This window comes from Pecten maximus, chromosome 5 (assembly GCF_902652985.1).
Source record: "Pecten maximus chromosome 5, xPecMax1.1, whole genome shotgun sequence".
Lineage (NCBI taxonomy): Eukaryota > Metazoa > Mollusca > Bivalvia > Pectinida > Pectinidae > Pecten > Pecten maximus.
In genome coordinates, this window is record NC_047019.1 from 2681929 (window position 1) to 2700966 (window position 19038).

General features: G+C 33.5%; 1 protein-coding gene across 2 annotated transcripts; it reads left to right on the forward strand.

Moving 5' to 3' along the window:
- Positions 1-314: 314 nt before the first annotated feature.
- LOC117326846 (E3 ubiquitin-protein ligase XIAP-like) lies at positions 315-13424 on the forward strand. 2 transcript variants are annotated; one of them, XM_033883623.1, is made up of 11 exons: positions 315-979; positions 2383-2434; positions 4814-6195; positions 7690-7856; positions 8690-8819; positions 9391-9551; positions 9813-9864; positions 10140-10286; positions 10536-10622; positions 10971-11003; positions 11557-13424. In XM_033883623.1, exons 1-11 carry the CDS (start codon positions 781-783, stop codon positions 11751-11753), a joined length of 2607 nt encoding a protein of 868 aa, XP_033739514.1. In that variant the 5' UTR covers positions 315-780; the 3' UTR covers positions 11754-13424. The 2 variants fall into 2 exon arrangements, with proteins under 2 accessions (XP_033739514.1, XP_033739515.1); XM_033883624.1 differs by having other exon boundaries at positions 316-979; positions 10143-10286.
- Positions 13425-19038: the final 5614 nt, after the last annotated feature.

A 19038-nucleotide genomic window follows, 5' to 3' on the forward strand; every position in this document is an offset into this window, starting at 1 on the left:
CCTGCATACATGTAATTCAGATATTGTAGAAGTCTTTATATGCTAGTGATAATTTGGATGTATATCAATAAGAAATACAATTGTACTTGAAATATCATAATTATTAACATTCAGGTATGCTACGTAGTTCCTCCAAATTATGAGTCTTAAATTTCAGTGTTTTTACATATAAATATATCTACAAAAATATCATATTTGAAGGTGAACATGATGTTCTGCAAATCTTGCAATTGATAAAAATGTTGCTGTCATAATGAGATGGCAGGAATGATGATGTTTATAGATATCTTGGCATATACAAATGTATACATTGTATACTGTATATTGATGTACATGTACATATATATTATATCAGACCTGTCATGACAAATATATATATATATCTTAAAAGATAAAAGAATCAAGGGTGAGATCTGTCGAAACCATTTAAGAAAATTAGAGAACTTATATGTATTGAGTAACAGAAATACCCTACTTGACACTCGAACACTCGCTGACAAAACAAAACATTACCATTTGAGACTGTTAGACAAATATTTACTTGGAGGTAAATCAGCGACTTCCTAATGATCGAAATATGAGAAATATAACGAAATACTACAGTCGTGATGTGGAAAACTTTTGACATCCCATTAAGTACCGTTTTCACATCATGTCGATTTATGATGATCGCTGAATCACGCCGTTTAATGAAACATGGGCGCCGCCATTTTTTGTGTCATGTGATCGAAAGTAGTCCAAAATGGTTACTACTTTGGTCCGAGTCTAGTTTCGGAGAAAATGACGAGGGGTTCCGATTGCCGATTCTCCTTGACCGTAGAGAATCGGCCGAGGTGTTCCGAATGCTGTACACACCCTGTGGTTTTTCCGAAGTTATTTTTAGGTTCATCGCGGTGGGTTTTCCCAAAACGGATATTTAAATACACATTCGCAAGCTTTGGATATACATACAGAGACAGGATAGACAACGACATTTTAGGTAATATTACAAGCATTTTCTCATTTTCTCATTTTCTGCTTTATGTATTTGATTTCTAGGATGTACATCGCAGATATAATGATTATTATCAAAACACTTCACGATGTGTAATGATGTGATTTTTCAGTCCGATTTGAAATCCTCACAAAATGTTTTTAAAGGAACATGTCATCTTGAGGAAGTTACTCATATTTGATCGAACATTACTGTCCGTACTGAAATAGATCTATATGTCATATTCATTATATTCTGTATTGTTTTTTTGTTATAATTTTGTTGTATTTTAAGTTAAAGTATATATACTTTGTTTATTTGTATATTACTTTTCATTTATTAATTCATAGATTCTACTTCGTACACAGGAAACTTTCAAGAAAATTCCAGTAGATCAATATTTAGTACGTCGATATGGAGATTGTGAAAATACCCCATGTACATATAGTGGATAGCGTACAGTATAAAGATACAAAATATATATGAATGATAATATGTAAATTTCCAATTTCATTGTTCGTGTACGTGTTTTACAAGATGATAAAACCCCTGGGATGGAATTCGGAAATCGCTGAAAATTTTGAGGAGTTATAACGATAATGAACAAAACGGAAGTTTTGATTTAATGTGTCCTCTCTTAGGAACAAAACAAAACGTTAACAATACATTTTAATTGTATTTTTACTCGTCCACTCACACACTAAACATAAAACAATATCATTTTTAAGTATGAACTTATTTCTCGGCTAGACAAAAAAATAATTGAATTGATGGTTTGTTTTGATGGTAAATCCCGACTTGAAAACATGTCTATAGACCGATACTTATGTACAGTTGTTTGAAATGTTGATATCATTTAAAATGTACACATTATAAGGCATACGGGCGAGAAAATTGAACTGTATATTGTAATGAAAGGAAATCTACGGTGATATATGATTCGGGGATTTATTTCTCAGATAATGCACTACATATCCATTTAACCTTACGTCGTATTCTGAATCGTGCTATTTCAACGTGTGGCGTTAACTTTGCATAATAATGTATCCTGTTATAAACGAAATATTTTAAATCTTTAATATACATTAGCATAAAATGACACGTGACCTGTCATGAGGGGCCGCTGTGGCCGAGTGGTTAAGGTGTCCCGCCACTTTATCACTAGCCCTCTACCTCTGGGTTGCGAGTTCGAAACCTACGTGGGGCAGTTGCCAGGTACTGACCGTAGGTACTCCGGCTTCCCTCCACCTCCAAAACCTGGCACGTCCTTAAATGACCATGACTGTTAATAGGACGTTAAATAAACCAAACCAAACCTGTCATGAATATAAAACATTAACAAACGTATTGCTGTCATCCATTCGGGTAATTAATTTCATTTTTTTTTAATTTATTATGTTTCGTTTCAGGAAAGATGTCTGATACCATATCTATCAGGCCAAGACGTAATTTGGAGACAAGGTTTGTAAACAAATGCAGTGTGAATAAGACATTACTCTGGTATCATAGTAATACTGGTCACACAACGAGTGGTTGTTGGATATGGAATCTATTTCACTCGAGTAAGCTATTTTTTTAAAGTTCCAAAAGACACGAGCTTTAGCGAGTGTAAATTAAAAACAAAAACAAAACAAAAAAAACCCCAAAAAACTTACGAGTGTGAAATAAATTCCTTATCCAAAAATCACGAGTCGTGTGACCTGTTTCTACCACAATGATATCGACTTGAATCAAAGGGGAACGTGGCCAAATTTAATTTCGCGTATGCAAATGAGGTTTACAAGTGACGGCCGGGACCCGGTGATGTGACGTCATTCGATTATTGATGAGTTGAATAAGACCCATCTATTGTGATAGAAATATAAATACATTATATCGAAAGCAATGTCCACGGAGAAGGAAGAAATGAAGTCGATGGTTATCAAACGGTTAATATTTTCACGTTGTTATTCGTTAAGGTTAGCAATTTAAAAAAAAAATTAAAAAAAATTGAGTTACAGCATATGATATTGCTGCTATAAATAATACAAAGGTATGTACTAAATATATCTTATATTACATTGTATAGATTCTTGATGTGGGTGTGGTTATCGTACAGATACAATGGATATTATCTAACATATTTAGAATCATACCTAATATAAAGATTGAGGCGATACAACACATTGTTAAATATTATGTAATGATGTAGATGGTTTCTTCCGTAATCTTGTTCTAAAATGAACTCAAACTGCTTTAGACAGCCATCAACAGTTACCTACTGATAAATTACGAGTGCACAATATTTGTGTCTATTTTTAGCTTTATTTAGTTTCCTATAAATACTATAAATACATCGCATGCAATAAACCTCTTTACGGATTATAGACGGCGAAGATACAGAGACTGTATGTATCTACCATAATATATGACATGTGAATATCATATTCATATGTCATATTTTTATCACGCTTGTGAATGTAGGTGTGTTCACGTGGCATTTAGGGTAAAGGTTTGTCAGCAGGAGGTTTATAACGGGTGCATGTAAAGTGCGAAACGAAAGCTAAACGAAACGAAACGTTTTGTTTGATTTCGTTTCGTTTTGCGTTCGTTTTGCACGTTACAGGTACCCGTTTATAACTGTACTTTTCCGAGGTTTTGCTCTTGAACTAGTTCAATCTCAACTTTTAAACAAGATAACAATGGCCTCGTAGGTCTCGGGCACCTTGCTTTCAGGGCCCTTTTCGCTGGTTTGAGAATAAAATTGATGAATTGGGAAAAACATTTCAGGAGTAAATTGCACATTTTAGGAATCCTTTTAGGAAGCTCTCAGAAATTCTATCATTGCATATGACCCATCAGATTTTAATTGTTGTTTGTAATGTCAATATACAATTCTAACAATATCTGGTCTAATGTTATAGTTCATTAGGTCAAATGTTATAGGTCATAAGGTCAAATGTTATAGGTCATTAAGTTAAGCTGATAATACATACAACACTGACTTGTTCGTTTTTGGTCTAATTTTCCACTATGAGAGCCATATACAGGCCTATGTAGCTTTCGCTGTAGAAGTTTACACGGAGGATGACTCTTGACTCAGTATTCACTGTCATGGTTTGTCACGTTGTGTATGAACAGCCCCTAACAGCACACGTCCTTTGACAAGTTAGTCCGTAAATAAGCTGGTGCTGACAACCATCGGGATACTAATTAACGGATCAGTGTGCCGTCCACCCAAATTTTAACAACTCGGCTCTTATAAATTTTAAGCAATCGTGCTCCTAATATCACACTTTTTGTGAAAAAAGTATCTCTATCTACTTCATGTTTAAGAGGCCGGTCAGCGACCTAATAAAAGAGAGTTTGCAGTTACGGTTGATCACCACATTCTCTTATGATATAAACATATTTTGTCGATGCCTATTGATTTCAATTAGTCATAGAAACGTACCTAGGTATCTTAGAACCTGCCCTGTTTGTCTTACTGACATCGAGGTGAATATCACCTCATTTTTAAATGCCCCTTGTATTAAGCCCTATTTTCGAATAAATCCCTCCGTCTTCAAATTAGTTATATTTCGATCATCTGTTAATACAGAAGAATTGTGTAATTTAGGAAAATTTATTCATCATGCAAACATATTACGAGGAAATCATTTAGCAGAAAATTATAATTTGTATGATTGTCCCTGGAAATATCTATTGTAATTTAATGTATGCAAATCTTATATCCATAAACTGTATCAGTTTACGATTAATAAAGAATTAATTTGAGGATGGAAATTTGTTTTGATGAGGTTTAATTAGATTGTTTGAATTTAATTCCGATAATAATGTTCTGTTCATTTTCAAATTTAGATCAACCAAAATACTAGAACGACATGCAACGAAGAACTTAGAGTTTTGTTCAGTCGGCGAAGATAACATTGGTAGATACAAACCAGGTACTATCGCATGTTTGGATGGATCATCAAATGCCGAACTGGAAAACAATAGTATCGAGAATGGAGATGCCGTTTTTCCAGATTCTCGGCAGTTACAGGAATTGGTAGAAAAGCTAGTCGGCTTTAACGGTGAAGATACTGAATCACTGGCGTCAAAACAGTCTCGTCCCTCGTGTGTCTACTTTGTAACAAGACTAGTAAGATTTTGTGAAGTCATAATCACGTCACAGACTCTTATTGGGTCTTTTTGCATCACTGTAGTGAAACATTCCAAGTACACCTATTCATTGGTGATACGCGTGAAAAAACCACGGGAACAAGGGCCTGGATCAAAAACAAAATGCGCTACTTCCGAAACAGTATTCAAAGTGACTTTCCATATATATCCCGACAATATCACCTTTAGAAAACTCCTATCTTCGGTTGACGTAATCTGCAGATCATCACCGCGTAGGAAATCAAAAGCAATATTCAAAAAAGCGTTGACAGTCAATTCCAGTGTCTTTATAAACGAAGAAGTTATTGCACGCGTACTTACTGTTATACAGAACCAATTTAGGAGAAATCTCTGCAACTACAGACCAATAGAACAATCGGTTACTCTACAGGTGTTCGATACACAGAGGAAAGTACAGAATGCATCATCCATGTCATCGCTGTTTTCTTCCCTTTCGTTCACCTCGTCATGCGAATTGGCTAGACCAGGATTGATAGGGGATAACAATGACCGAAAGGATGTTGTGGATTCATCAGAGCTGAAAGGCAACAGTAAGATACCTTCTCAACAACAAGACAGCCAGGAATGCTCAGTGTCAACCAGGGAATGCTTTTCGGAGGAAGAACAAGAATACCCTCAAAATGATGGCAACAAAAATGCAAATGATAGATGTGCTGACAATTGTTCTACAGTAGAAAGTGTAGTATATGACAATACTTCAAGAACACCAGGAGACAATAGTCTTGCATTAAATCCGGAGGTCAATGAGCCGACTTCATTTACAGAAAGTGTTCCTTCAGGAGAACAAGAAACCGATGTTCAATCAAACCGACGACACAGCTCACCTGATTTTACACAGAACCAGGCCGAATCTGTGGAGGTTACTGAGACTATACATTCTGACGTCACTTCCGAGTCTGACCTCATAGAAACAGCTTCCGGTGGTGCCGACCATTTGATGTACTCCCCTCGCAATCCTTTGTACACATTACCAGAGTCGCGCAGACTTTCCTTTAGAGCTTGGACAAAACCACAGCACAATACAGATATATTGGTGGACAGCGGTTTCTTCTTCACAGGTAAACATTGGAAATATGATTTTTAAAACTATATTTTTGATTAATAAAACTGATGAAATGGCAAGGCAGAATTTAAAATGTAAAATTATAAAAATCCACCATTCACAAATACATCACTGTAATGAATTGTTTGATAAGTAATATTACCTTGTAAACGTTGAATCAATATGGTTTGGTTTCGATTTAAACATATAAGCATGAAACGTTCTTTATATGGTATCTATCGTGGATTTAAATGCAAGAATTTAACCGACACACATCAATTTACTCACAAAGACAGTCCAATACTTATATCAACATTTTCTGTTGAAAAGAGAATAATAAATCCACGTTATGGTCTAAAATGCCCGACTTAACGACAACTACGTCATCTGGGTTCAATAACTGGAACATTCTGTTTATTAAGTTTAAGTGTTATTATCATTAGAATCGTATCATGTATTTGCCCGTGGTTTATTGAACAACGTGATGATTTTTTCTGAAGTACCATTGTTTTCAAATTATCACCCGGATTTTTTTTTACTTCAGGATAAATTCATTTTACACTGCTAAGTCACCATTTGTATACAACAACCGTGTCAATTTTAGAGTTGAAAGTGTAGCTTTAAAAGTTTGAAGAAACACGTCATGAACTACTTTTCCATCTACTGCATAGGGCATGTAGGCATTTGTTAAAACAGTCCGATTTTACACACCGTTTCAGGAATACGATTTGACGGAACAGAGTATATTGAGTGCTTTGCATTGTCTGTTTACTCTAATACCCAATGATATGCAAAGACATACGACAGTCAATGTCACTGTGATACGGTCTTATAATACCCGACGGAAGATTTATGTTTTATTAAGATATAATTGTCGCGTCTCGAAATTTCAATCAATTAAAATTTGAATGTCTGTTGCGCGAAAACATTCCTTTATAAATTAAATGACGTCACGAGTCGGATGTCAGTTGTGCTCTCATATATAATGATTAACTTGGATATATTTTTTTGTTATTGAAGTATAAAGAAGAAGACAAATCGGATTGTACTCTAAATGAACCGCGAAGCCTGCAAAAATTCACTTTAATTTTGCTCCATCAGCCAATCAAGAGCGACGTTATAAAAGTTTTACGTTATGGACTGATATTATAAATGTCTAAGCCAATGAAAATGCCTGTTACAAACAAGATACAATTATTACATATTACATAACGTTGCTTTGTCATCCAAATGAAAACATATCAATATGTATGAAAACCTCGCAGTGTTCGTTACATAGAAACACTTTGATTACATAAACATTTGCGCTTTCATCTTCAGACACAAATTTGCGACCTCTTTTGATAGCTGTTGTCTGTCATCACGTGAGGAAGTATTTGCTTCAGACGTATTTATGTTTCAATTTCACGTATAGCCAACTTCATAACCTACTGTTAATTGAAAACAACTACCGGTTACTTTCTGCTTGAGATCACGACAAATCGTTATATTATCAATTGCTTTTGAATAGGTGAGGAGGATATAGTTCGCTGTTTCCATTGTGACATTGGCCTTGCTGAATGGGACCCGGAAGATGACCCTTGGGTTGAGCATGCGCGTCATAGCCCAGACTGCCCCTTTCTCAAGAGCAGAAAAGATGAACGGTTCATCAACAATATCCAATTGCAGTGGGCACAGGTAATTAGTCACTTCAAAACATTACAGGAAGCATCTGTATAATGGACAGACATTCTATGTATAGAAATACCTTCAGAGGAACTAACAAACGAATTCAGTGTACCAGAAGCGGTTAAAATTCTTTTAAGACTTAACTGAATTTTCAGAACAGGTTTGAGTTCCGTTTAAACGTCATGTTATATTCCGATAAAATAATTACCCCTTCCCTTTGAAGTCGGGGAGGGGAAAGGTCGTTTTACTCTGTACTTAAGCTCACTTTTGCAGGCGTAATTTGAATTAACTTCATAAAATGGTTAAGTATAAAAAAAAAAAACAAAAAAAAAAAAACAAAAAAAAACAAAAACAAAACAAAAACTGCCGAAGGAGATTTTGTTTCAGGATACCAAGATCAAGGACAAAGTCACTGCTACCACGTATCAAATCCTTGTCTTTGCTCTTGTGACTATCTTAATGAAAATTTGATCAAATTTCATATATCGGTAAATTAGAATTACTTCAAATGTATTGGCCACAGGGTTTATTGCAGGATATTTCAGCGGGTATAATTGACATGCGAGGGGATTTGAATTACATACGATGCCTTGTTATATTTCAATTTATGTGTATGTTATGACATACCTCACAACATGCCATGGAATCTCCAAGTAAATGTTGAACTTTATTGGAGAAACTCTATGTCCTATAATTCCTTGTCGTATAGAACTATTGGAATAGCTATTGCGGAAAAATAATATAAAAACATAGGAATTAACACTCACTGATGTGATTGTATACATGAAGTATACGTATAACGATTATACATATAATGATTATGGATGTATTGATATTCTCAGATATACTCACCAAAACATCCTCATATGGATACTACTGCTAAAAGAGAAGAATCCTTTAAGCCATCCTGGCCACAAGACTTTGTTATGCAGACTCCACGTCAGCTAGCTCAGGCTGGATTTTTCTACACAGGTAAAATTCATGAATTTAAGAAATAATGTTAAGCAAGACACAAGTAAGCTCCAAATATTGTTGGAATTATTTCCAGTGAACATCGGTTTTAATCAAGTAATCTTAGTTTACAAGTTTCATTGAGGCGGAGCGAAGTGAAAATTTAATGTTACCTGTAAGAACTAATATCTTTTGGTGAAATATAAATAACTGCAATATTGTAACGGTAGGTATATTTTCATGGATATTACGAACCGGACAATAGTTTACTTATATTTGTGTATATCTATTTGATTGTTGCTGGTCAAGCCTGCATTATTTCCTCAATTAAAAAACGACCCCGAATCCCACCAAAAATTGAAATAACGTTTATAGCGATGAACAAAATTCTATAAACATGATTTAATGTATATATATTCAGCTTAAAGCAATATAATATAGTATGCTATTCAAATATATATTATAACTTATCATAAGAGTATATTATAACATAATTTTCAGGAAGTTTTTGGTAAACGGAAATCGTGGTGATAGAGGTGTTTATTCATAGAATTTTATAATGATCTTTAATTAATGACACCCTCATGTCTAGGTGCGACGGACACTGTCCGGTGCCATTACTGTGACGGAGGTCTTCGGGAGTGGGAACCGAATGATGATCCCTGGACTGAGCACGCCAGATGGTTTCCGTTGTGTAAATTCGTCATCAAGATCAAAGGCTTGCAATTTATTCAAAATTCTGCTGTTCCGGAGGTAAAGCTTGATTTGATATTCTATATCCGAGTAACTTGTGATAGCAATTTGTGGTAGTAATTTTTGCGTATAATGTGTAGTTGGCTAAAGTTTAGTGGCAGCAAAAACTGAATATTAGAGGAAAAAAAACCCAAAAAAAAACAACAACAAACAAACAAACAAAAAAACAACCAGAAATTAAAGAATGAATTGAACATTATTTCAGATAAGAGTTACATGTGTAAAAAGTTTATATTTCAAATTTTGTAATATATTTAACAGAATGTTCCTGACGGACACGAAGATCTTCCTGCAGCTGCCTCACAGGGAACCGGTATGTTTGCTATACCTTTTACTCATTGAGCCATATATATCGCATGCTAGCAAATTCTCATTATGATGCTATGTCTATGTGTATGGAATCCACTGAAATTAACGTTAATACTTAGAGTTAACTCTTTTTCCTGAAGTTATGTCTTTCTAAAATATTAATATTATGCCAGCACTGTTCTTAATAACTTTCGGATTTCGGAACATCTACTATATTAAGATTTTTTTAATTAAAAATAACATCATTTAATTTCATATTTCCATTCCTTTTCTGAACAGCAGCTTGTGCACCAACATTTGTGGAAGAATGTAAAAAAAAGGAATGGAAAAATCCATTGTTTTCTGCGGCAAGTGAAAGTGTGCTTTCTGTTGGGTACAGTAAATCGACTGTCAAGGAAGCCATTATGTTATACATTGAAAGAACAGGTTTGTTAACTTTACATACTGTACTTACTTCTTTTTTTAGGAAATAATAAAGATACATACATCGTCTAGGTAAATTTGTTTGAAAGGGATTATATATTACAGTCAATCATTAAGAAATATTTATTACATTAGATAACTAGATAAAGATAAATAATTGATAATTAGAAAACGACAAAGCATTTCATAAAGCCCTTGTTAAAAGGACATAGATTGACTTTTATCCATTTTGCGTTCTTTTTCTGGCATTAGGAAGACGGGATTTCAGTGCGAAAGACTTGATGGAAATAGCATTTGAATTAGAAGAGCAAGGAAGAGCGTCGTTCTCTGAAGACATTGGTACGATTCATAACTCACGTTCGTGTTGAAATGTAGACACATCAAAATATATACGTATGAGTTTGGTTGAGAAATTCGTAATAACATCAAGCATGGCAAGATAAGCAAAGGGACCATTGCAGATACTGTAGTTGAGAATTGTCACCAAAAGTCTTAAAAATACAATTTTTCACCAAATGTTATAAACGTACAAATTTTCACCAAATGTCATAAACATACCAATGTTTACCAAACATTATAAAAATACCAATTTTCACCGAACGTCATAAAAATACAATTTTTTACTAAACGTCATAAAATACAAATGATTTCTTCAACCTATACATGTGTTTTTTGTTTTATTTACAGATATCGTATCAGTCGAGGAAGAATTTCAACTAAGTAAGTAGAAGATAATTTCCTAGTACAGTATCGCGGTTATCAATAGGATTCTAAGGACTTGTGAAACGAAACGTAATGCAAAAAAATGCATTGGAATTTTTATCTTAACAGTGAATTAACTCGAAAAGAACAACTTTTTATATAATAAAAGAAACTCAATAAATAATCAAAAATCAGTCATATGTCAAAGGGTACAAATCTTTTTAATGTATTTCTGATTTTACTATCAAACTTATTCTACCATGTTCAGAAAAGTAAGATCATTAAACATTACTCAAGTCATAAAGAGTCATCAAGACAAGATCAATAACCATTTCTTTAATACTCTGTTCTTGGCATTAATGTGTTTTCGTCACATATATCTAAGGACTGTACCTCATTTTGACTGCGTATACGGTAGTATGCCCGCAGTTGGCAACGAACACTTCCTATGGTTAGCGCGCGATGAAGAACGGAGATATGTAAATATTATGGATTAAAGTTGAATTTATTTTAACTGATTGTGTTGGTGGGTATGTATACCTTTTCATAAACATTATTTGTTCAATTTTAGCTCCGACGGCCATGAAAATGGAGAACAGATACCTGAAGGAGAAGTTGCTTTGTGTCACATGCAAGGAAAGGGAGAGATGTATGCTCTTCATTCCATGTGGACACAGAATTACATGTGGGATATGTTCTAAAGAGCAAAAAATATGCCCAGTTTGTTCGTCGGAAGTAACACGTGCAGTGAAGACATTTTTAGGGTAGTTCTACAGTCGGTTTGTGCGATGTAATTATCTGATATCTTATCGTCACTTTTTTACCAATGCGCTGTTTAATATTTACTACGATATACGTTAACACCTTCCATCGATAACTCTATCAGCGTCTGTAATCGCTACAAACTAAACATGTCAGCTTGATCAATCAAGTGAGGTAACGTTTTTACCCGCCAAGCTGACAAACTGTTGAGTTTCCCAGTTTTGGACTAAATGTCGTGATTTGTTATGAAATTTCGAACCAAATATTTACATCAAGCACGAAATATGTCTTTTTAAGGGTTGTTACGTAAATTGGAATAAATATCTCTGACGAATTTGCTGATTGTTTTTAGAAATTATATAAGTATTTACATATTGTTTACACTAGATGTTGAATCAATCTGCATTGATATTAATGATATCATACAATTACATCGTGAAAAAAAGAATGCTGAAAGTCATTTGGTTCCAGCATTGGTGACATGTACAGTTTCAATCTTTCTACGCATGTAACAATATTAATATCATGGCTTTTAGTTCGGAATGTACATGCATTGAAATGATGTTAACCAATAAAAAGTTGACGCAGAGTTCCTGTACAGGTAAGTTTGTTTCTCGATGTTGCGTTTGAAAATAAATCATTTTCTTTTATGATAACAAGTTATACAGATGAAAAGATTTTTTTTTTCAAATGTTGGTCTTGGGTTAAACGTTTCAGACATTCCCACTGTTTTGCTGTAAATAGTATAAATGTTCGTTTTATAATCTTCCTCAGATTACAATGGGTACGTGACGTTTGTATTTAACTTTCCTGTCTCGTTGATTAAGTGGATTTTAGTAATAATTGTTTTCGTATACAAACATATTGAAGCCAATGGAAATCGGGACTGCCACACATTCGTGTATCACGGTGAAGGTTTCTTACATGAAAATCTGTTATAACATTTGTAGCTTCAATTAATCATTAACATAATTGCTATAAAATTTTATACTTTTTTCAAATAATATAATATTTATCTAGCCATTTACCAGATAATCGTCTGTTCATAAATATCATGAATACAACCCATCGTATAGCTGTAAATAATTTAATTATTATTTTCATATAAGATTCGAAGAGTATCCGGATTACAGTTTGGTTTTGAGTCAATACTCAAAAGATCTACCCAATGTATGCGTTTTGTATGAATGTTAAATGAATATAAGGGTGCCTGGGAGAATGAGTTGTGTCAGTCGATATGAATGTAGTGTCAAAATAATGTTGACTTGAAGACATCGGCAATGTCATGAATACGATATTTGGACGCTTTATAAATTTGGTGGGTTTTGTGGCATCGGATATAAGAATGGATTAAGTTTTGAAAAATCATGTGATTTTTGGTTTGTTTTATTTATGTATTATTATTATTATTTTGCTGTTGGTTGTTGTTTTTTAAAATTATTTTGTAATATGTATTCAATATCATGTAAGATTTTAGTTCATCACAAATGACATTTTGATTGCATTCACGGGAGTGTATGCATGCCTTCTTACTCTAAAGCGGTTTTGTTAAATACTCTATTGCTGTACATTTTGTCACCATTGTTAAGTGTTCATCATATTTACAAATTTATAATGCAAGAAAGTATATTTTAAATACTTTGTAGGTAAGCTGATTAAAGTATATTTCTTACTAGTTATTAGTTACTTTGTTGTTTATTTATCTTGTAGATAAAGGTCACAACTTCAAGTACAAGTACAAAACGATGTCAAAATCCCAAGGAATGTTTTTTTTTTTCGAAGTCTGTTTTGGTTAACTGATTGCCAATACACAATTCTGCTGTAATATGGAAATTTGGTGAACAGAAATACTGCAAAGCTACTATTTTGGTGTTTAAATTAGAAACTTTTCCATATTTACATGTGCACTTAGTTCTGATAGCAATTATTACACTAGTGAACGATACACGCCACACAACAGAAAGGCGGTATGTCTACACGAGTTTTGTCCCCTCGACTGTATGCCGGCTAAATAGATCATTTAATGAATTTGACCTAACTAATATCCACGCATTTCGTTTGTTTTTGAATATCGACATTCCTGTTTGTTCATTCAGATCGTTCCTTTGATTTTTTAACCTGTGGTTTAAGATATTATTTTATTCCAAATATCTGTTTGGATGTAGGAGTTTGTTTATGTCCTTCGGCCAAATTAATTTCAAACAACAAACAGCACATTATACATATGAATACTAATAAAAACGGTTTAAACAAGGAATACATTTATACTCGCTTTTGATTGGTATGATGAAAACTGCCAGGAAATTAGTGATATGCATATTATTCTATCAGCAAACCTAATTTTAAACCCCCTACGAATTCCTTAATTGTTTATATCATAGAGAACTTTACGATATTCGTCTGGTGTTTTCTATTAGGTTTATGCTTACCTTTGTCGAAACCTACTGAAGATTGAGGATATTTCATAGTAACAAAAATCATATTTTATTTATTTATTTTTTCTAAAAAAATAAAATTTCAATAGTGTAAACAAGGTCAGTTTTTAGTCTGATATATGTGGTAAGCGTTAACAACTGACTAAAAGTTGAATACCGATAATGCGGCTATGTATACATCTTTACGTTATGGCTATCCAAAATATTAACGCATATATTGAGTCATCAATCTTAATGATATATTTTTCAATGTGGAATGGCCAGTTGCATTCTATATTTTCATAATGGTGACATCGGCAGTGGTTAGATTACCAACAAGAAAAGGGATAAAATGTATACTACTGTTTACCAGATGTGACTAGAACTTCATCCATGGACTAAATTTACATTATATATATTGGAAGGCTAATGCATGTGGACTTTATCATTATTTGACAAACAGAATACATGTATAGAGATATTTGGTTTGAAACTATTTGAGGAAATGATATAAGAATTGATTGCAAACTGATTTGAACTCTGTTTTGTGTCCCTTCATACAAACAAAGACAGGAAAAACGCTGTATGAAACACACCTGTAAATAGAGTTCTTGTTCAAACACTGTCTGAAAGTTACATTTTCACCTCAATGTTCAGTCAAATATCATTTCTTCACTTTGAAACTGACCTTATACGAATATTTTTATGTACACCGGAATTGCTAGTGTATAATAATAATGATAATTTTACACAATTATAGATGATGACGAACTATTGAAAACACACATATATATAGTGTTACTCTGTTGTAATGTACTACTTTACCTATGTACCCTGTTACTATTTCAGACATCTATTTATAGTCATCTGTGTCATATCTCATTTCTATTTAAAGACCTCACGCAATTTTGTACAGATTATTCATCGGGTTTAATATATGGGTGTTCATCCACAAACTTAATGTATTTATAAATCTCGACAGGACTGATGGTTCGTTGAAATAATACAGATAAATAATTTCCTTGAAATCGAGGAATTTGCCGTTTAAAAATTACCAAAATAGATGCATGGTTTGTATTAGTTTAAAATTGTAGTGTATGCTTTTACAGTTTTTTGGTGTCCTTCGCCCAAGTTTATTTCAAACGGTAAAGTACATACATTTTGAAAACATATAAACAATGGTCAAAAATATTATAGTATCAATAAGATGAAAACTGCAAGGAACTGTGAAATGAATTTTTTTCAGATGCCTCTACTAATGCACAAAATGGTGCATAGATGTAAACTATTTTTTTCTGACAATTCATACTTATTTAAGATATTTTACAATATTAGTATATATACTATCCAATTAATAAACAATCTTATCGTTATTTCCCTCTTTTCTGTCGGCAAACTGAATTTTTATGAAATTTCTCTGTGCAATTAATATAGCGTACACAAAGGTAAAAAGTCACTAACATTTTGCAAACTGTATTACGCTGACGCTCATATTGTCGGATATGTGTGTATCAACAACAGACATCTAAATATAGACACAAGTATTTCCCCATTACTATTTTAAGAACCTTTGTAATATGTGCGTACTTAAGGCAGTTTGGGTGAAGTGTTCTTTCCTGGTGACCCTAAGATTACGACACATTGACGGGTATGTGACGCACCCATGACCTCTTGGTAAGTAAATGTAACATAAGATCTGCATGCTGGTACACGAACATATTTATAAACAAAACTGTCTCATGATCATATGATATTTGATCACATTGATAGATATACATTTTGTAAGTGTTATCCACTGAAGTTATACCCTATGACTCTGATATTACTTCCTCTTACAGGTATACATATAGGTACACAGCTGCAATGGCAGAAATAGGGAAACCCTAGCTTCATTTCTTGAAGTGAGTGTTCGTCAACGAAACTTGTACCTACAGTATGTATTCATGTTAAGATGTCTACCTCTCGGAACTTAACCAGTGTCAAAGACATATTTATATTCTATTTTAATTATAATTGTGAATTCAAATACACATTTCTACCTTCCTTTTGGTACCCGAGTTCACCAGGTAATGCTTTCTGGTATTGAAAGGTATTTCTCGATCAATTAATGTAAAGCAAATATCGATTAAATTTAGATAGTGAAAGCAACTAAACAGCCTTAAGACTAAAAACCAGATATGTGAACGAAAACTATGAGACTACAATTTATACGTTGTTTGATTTCATTTTCGCAATCTATTTGAAATAAGATATCATAAGTCTACGTGATGGAGTGTAACGAGATAACTTATTTTAATTGGATTAACTTTTTCATACTCCCGACTTAAGGGGGTACGAGGACCTGGCACAAAATATTCAATTCACTTTCAATATATGTATATATCATATGTAAGTACCCAACGCAAGCTGATTGGCTGATTTAGTTGTGTGAGTCCTAAAGTGTGTTTACACAGGAAATTTAGTTTTGCCTTCAGCGAAAAATGGAAGCCCACAGAGAAGGTAAGATAGCGGAAAAACTTAATTTACAACATATGTCCAAACAAGATTAATTCTGTCTTTGGGATAGAAAAAAATTGTGTAGAGCATTGTGTCATTTTGGGTAAATTAACATAATATTTTGCAATATTTGAGAATTTTTTAAGCTGTTACCATGATATTCACAGCTAAAAACATCACAGAAAATAACAGTTTACTTATCCTTCAGAGCTGTCTTCAAATTGCAAATGTTGTACAGATTTATTAGAGGTTATATGTAGGGTTAACTGGCAATGTTTACATGTCTAAAACATATGCCATATTTTTCAGAATTGGGCATTTTTACTGTTCACTACTACCTTACTCTGTTTTTTAATGTACTACTTAACCTATGTAGCATGTTACTGTTTCATACATCTATTTATAGTCACCTGTGTCTGATCTCATTTCTATTTAAAGACCCCGCGCAATTTTGTACGGATCATTTATAGGGTTTAATACATGGGTGTTCATCCACAAACTTAATGTATCTATCAATCTCAAAAGGACTGATGGCTCTTTGAAATAACACAGATAAATAATTTCCTTGAATTTGAGGAATTTGCCGCGTTTACAAATTACCCTTTCTTCCAAAATAGATGCATTGTTTGTATTAGTTTAGAATTGTAGTTTATGCTTTTAGGAAGTTGATCTTGCAGTTTTTTGTTGTCCTTCGCCAAAGTTTATTTCAAAGGTTAAGTACATACATTTGGAATACATATGAACAATGGTCAAAAATATTATAGTATCAATAAGATGAACACTGCACGGAACTTTGTGAAATGATTTTATTTTTTCACATGCCTCTGTTGATATTAAAGTCATGTATAATGAATGCTGAAGAATGCAACAATTTTCATAAAACATTAAATGGTTACACTATATATTGTCTATACTAATGCACAAAATAGTTCATAGATGTAAACTTTTTTTTTTCTGACAATTCATACTTATTTAAGATATGTTACAATATTATACAATTATAGCCTTTTGATGAGGTCGATGCATGGTTTTATTGACCGAAGAAAAATTATCGACCGAGGACGAAGTCCGGGGTTGATAATTTTTCTTCGGTCAATAAAACCATGCATCGACCGAAATCTAAAGGCTATAACTGTTTTATTATTTTTCTTGGTTTTGTGTTCATCAAATAAACAATAAAACATTTCTTCAAATTTGAACATTTATTTCTGTCACAACAAAAGAATTTTCATTTCTGAAAAATGTTATAATTGATGGTTATGTTTTGACAACTGTTGAATACTGGTACAGGAATCTGGGGCAAATTTGCAACTGGCTTTGTATTGATGGAAAAGGAAGTTGATTGCTGAGAATTGGGGATATCTAGTAGTCTGATCATTTCATCTACACCATCATCATCTGATAATAGATCTTTCATTAGTACATCAGACTGTGAATCTGATAGAGGTTGTATATTTGATACATCAATATCATCAATAGCAAGTAATTCACTGCGATTGGAGGAAGTTGAAACTGTTTTACTACATGTAGCTTGAGTTTTCTTACTTATAGTTTCTGACATCAGTTTTTTAGTGTTTTCACTGGTCTGGCCCGAATATGTTTTTAAAGATGACTCTGACCTGTGTCCGGTGACAGTCATAATGTGCCTGCTTGGAAACTGTGCAGCATCTAATAGATTTCATACGTTTCAAACTCCGCAGAAAGACTTTTACTTGTAAGGTATTCTCTAAATACTCGCACTGCCGTCGTGGTAACTCTTTTCGTGTTTGCCGCATCTGCATTGTTAAAGATTCTGTCTTTTTCATCCACTGACAGAGAAGCAAACCTGTCAGCCATTTCGACTCGTCTCGTCTGCGATTGTTTACAATCAAGATCACGCTAGACGCTTGACTGTTTATTTCAGTGCCCTTCTGAATCAAACGCTCAAATGACTAACATGCTCTGATGCTCTGCCGCGGTTTTTTCCCGATCTATTTATAGATGGATCGGTCAATCAACTTTTTCAATCAACTTTTATCGGTCGATCACTGTTTTAAGGATGGTCACGTGGGGTCTCAACGTCCAATGATATTGGCGCAAAAACTAACTAAAATAATAATAGTGTATATACTATCCCATTAATAAACAATCTTATCGTTATTTCCCTCTTTTCTGTCGGCAAACTGAATTTTTATGAAATTTCTCTGTGCAGTTAATATAGTGTACACAAAGGTAAAAAGTCACTAACATTTTGCAAACTGTATTACGCTGACGCTCATATTGTCGGATATGTGTGTATCAACAACAGACATCTAAATATAGACACACGTATTTCCCCGTTACTATTTTAAGAACCTTTGTAATATGTGCGTACTTAAGGCAGTTTGGTTGAAGTGTTCTTT

What these genes read in the sequence shown, in the direction of transcription:
- LOC117326846 (XM_033883623.1), top strand. Translation starts at nt 781, where the DNA reads ATGACGAGGGGTTCCGATTGCCGATTCTCCTTGACCGTAGAGAATCGG. An exon ending in AGACGTAATTTGGAGACAAG is followed by an intron (nt 2,435 to 4,813) that starts GTTTGTAAACAA and finishes TTTCAAATTTAG; the next exon opens with ATCAACCAAAATACTAGAAC. An exon ending in GTTATACATTGAAAGAACAG is followed by an intron (nt 10,287 to 10,535) that starts GTTTGTTAACTT and finishes TTCTGGCATTAG; the next exon opens with GAAGACGGGATTTCAGTGCG.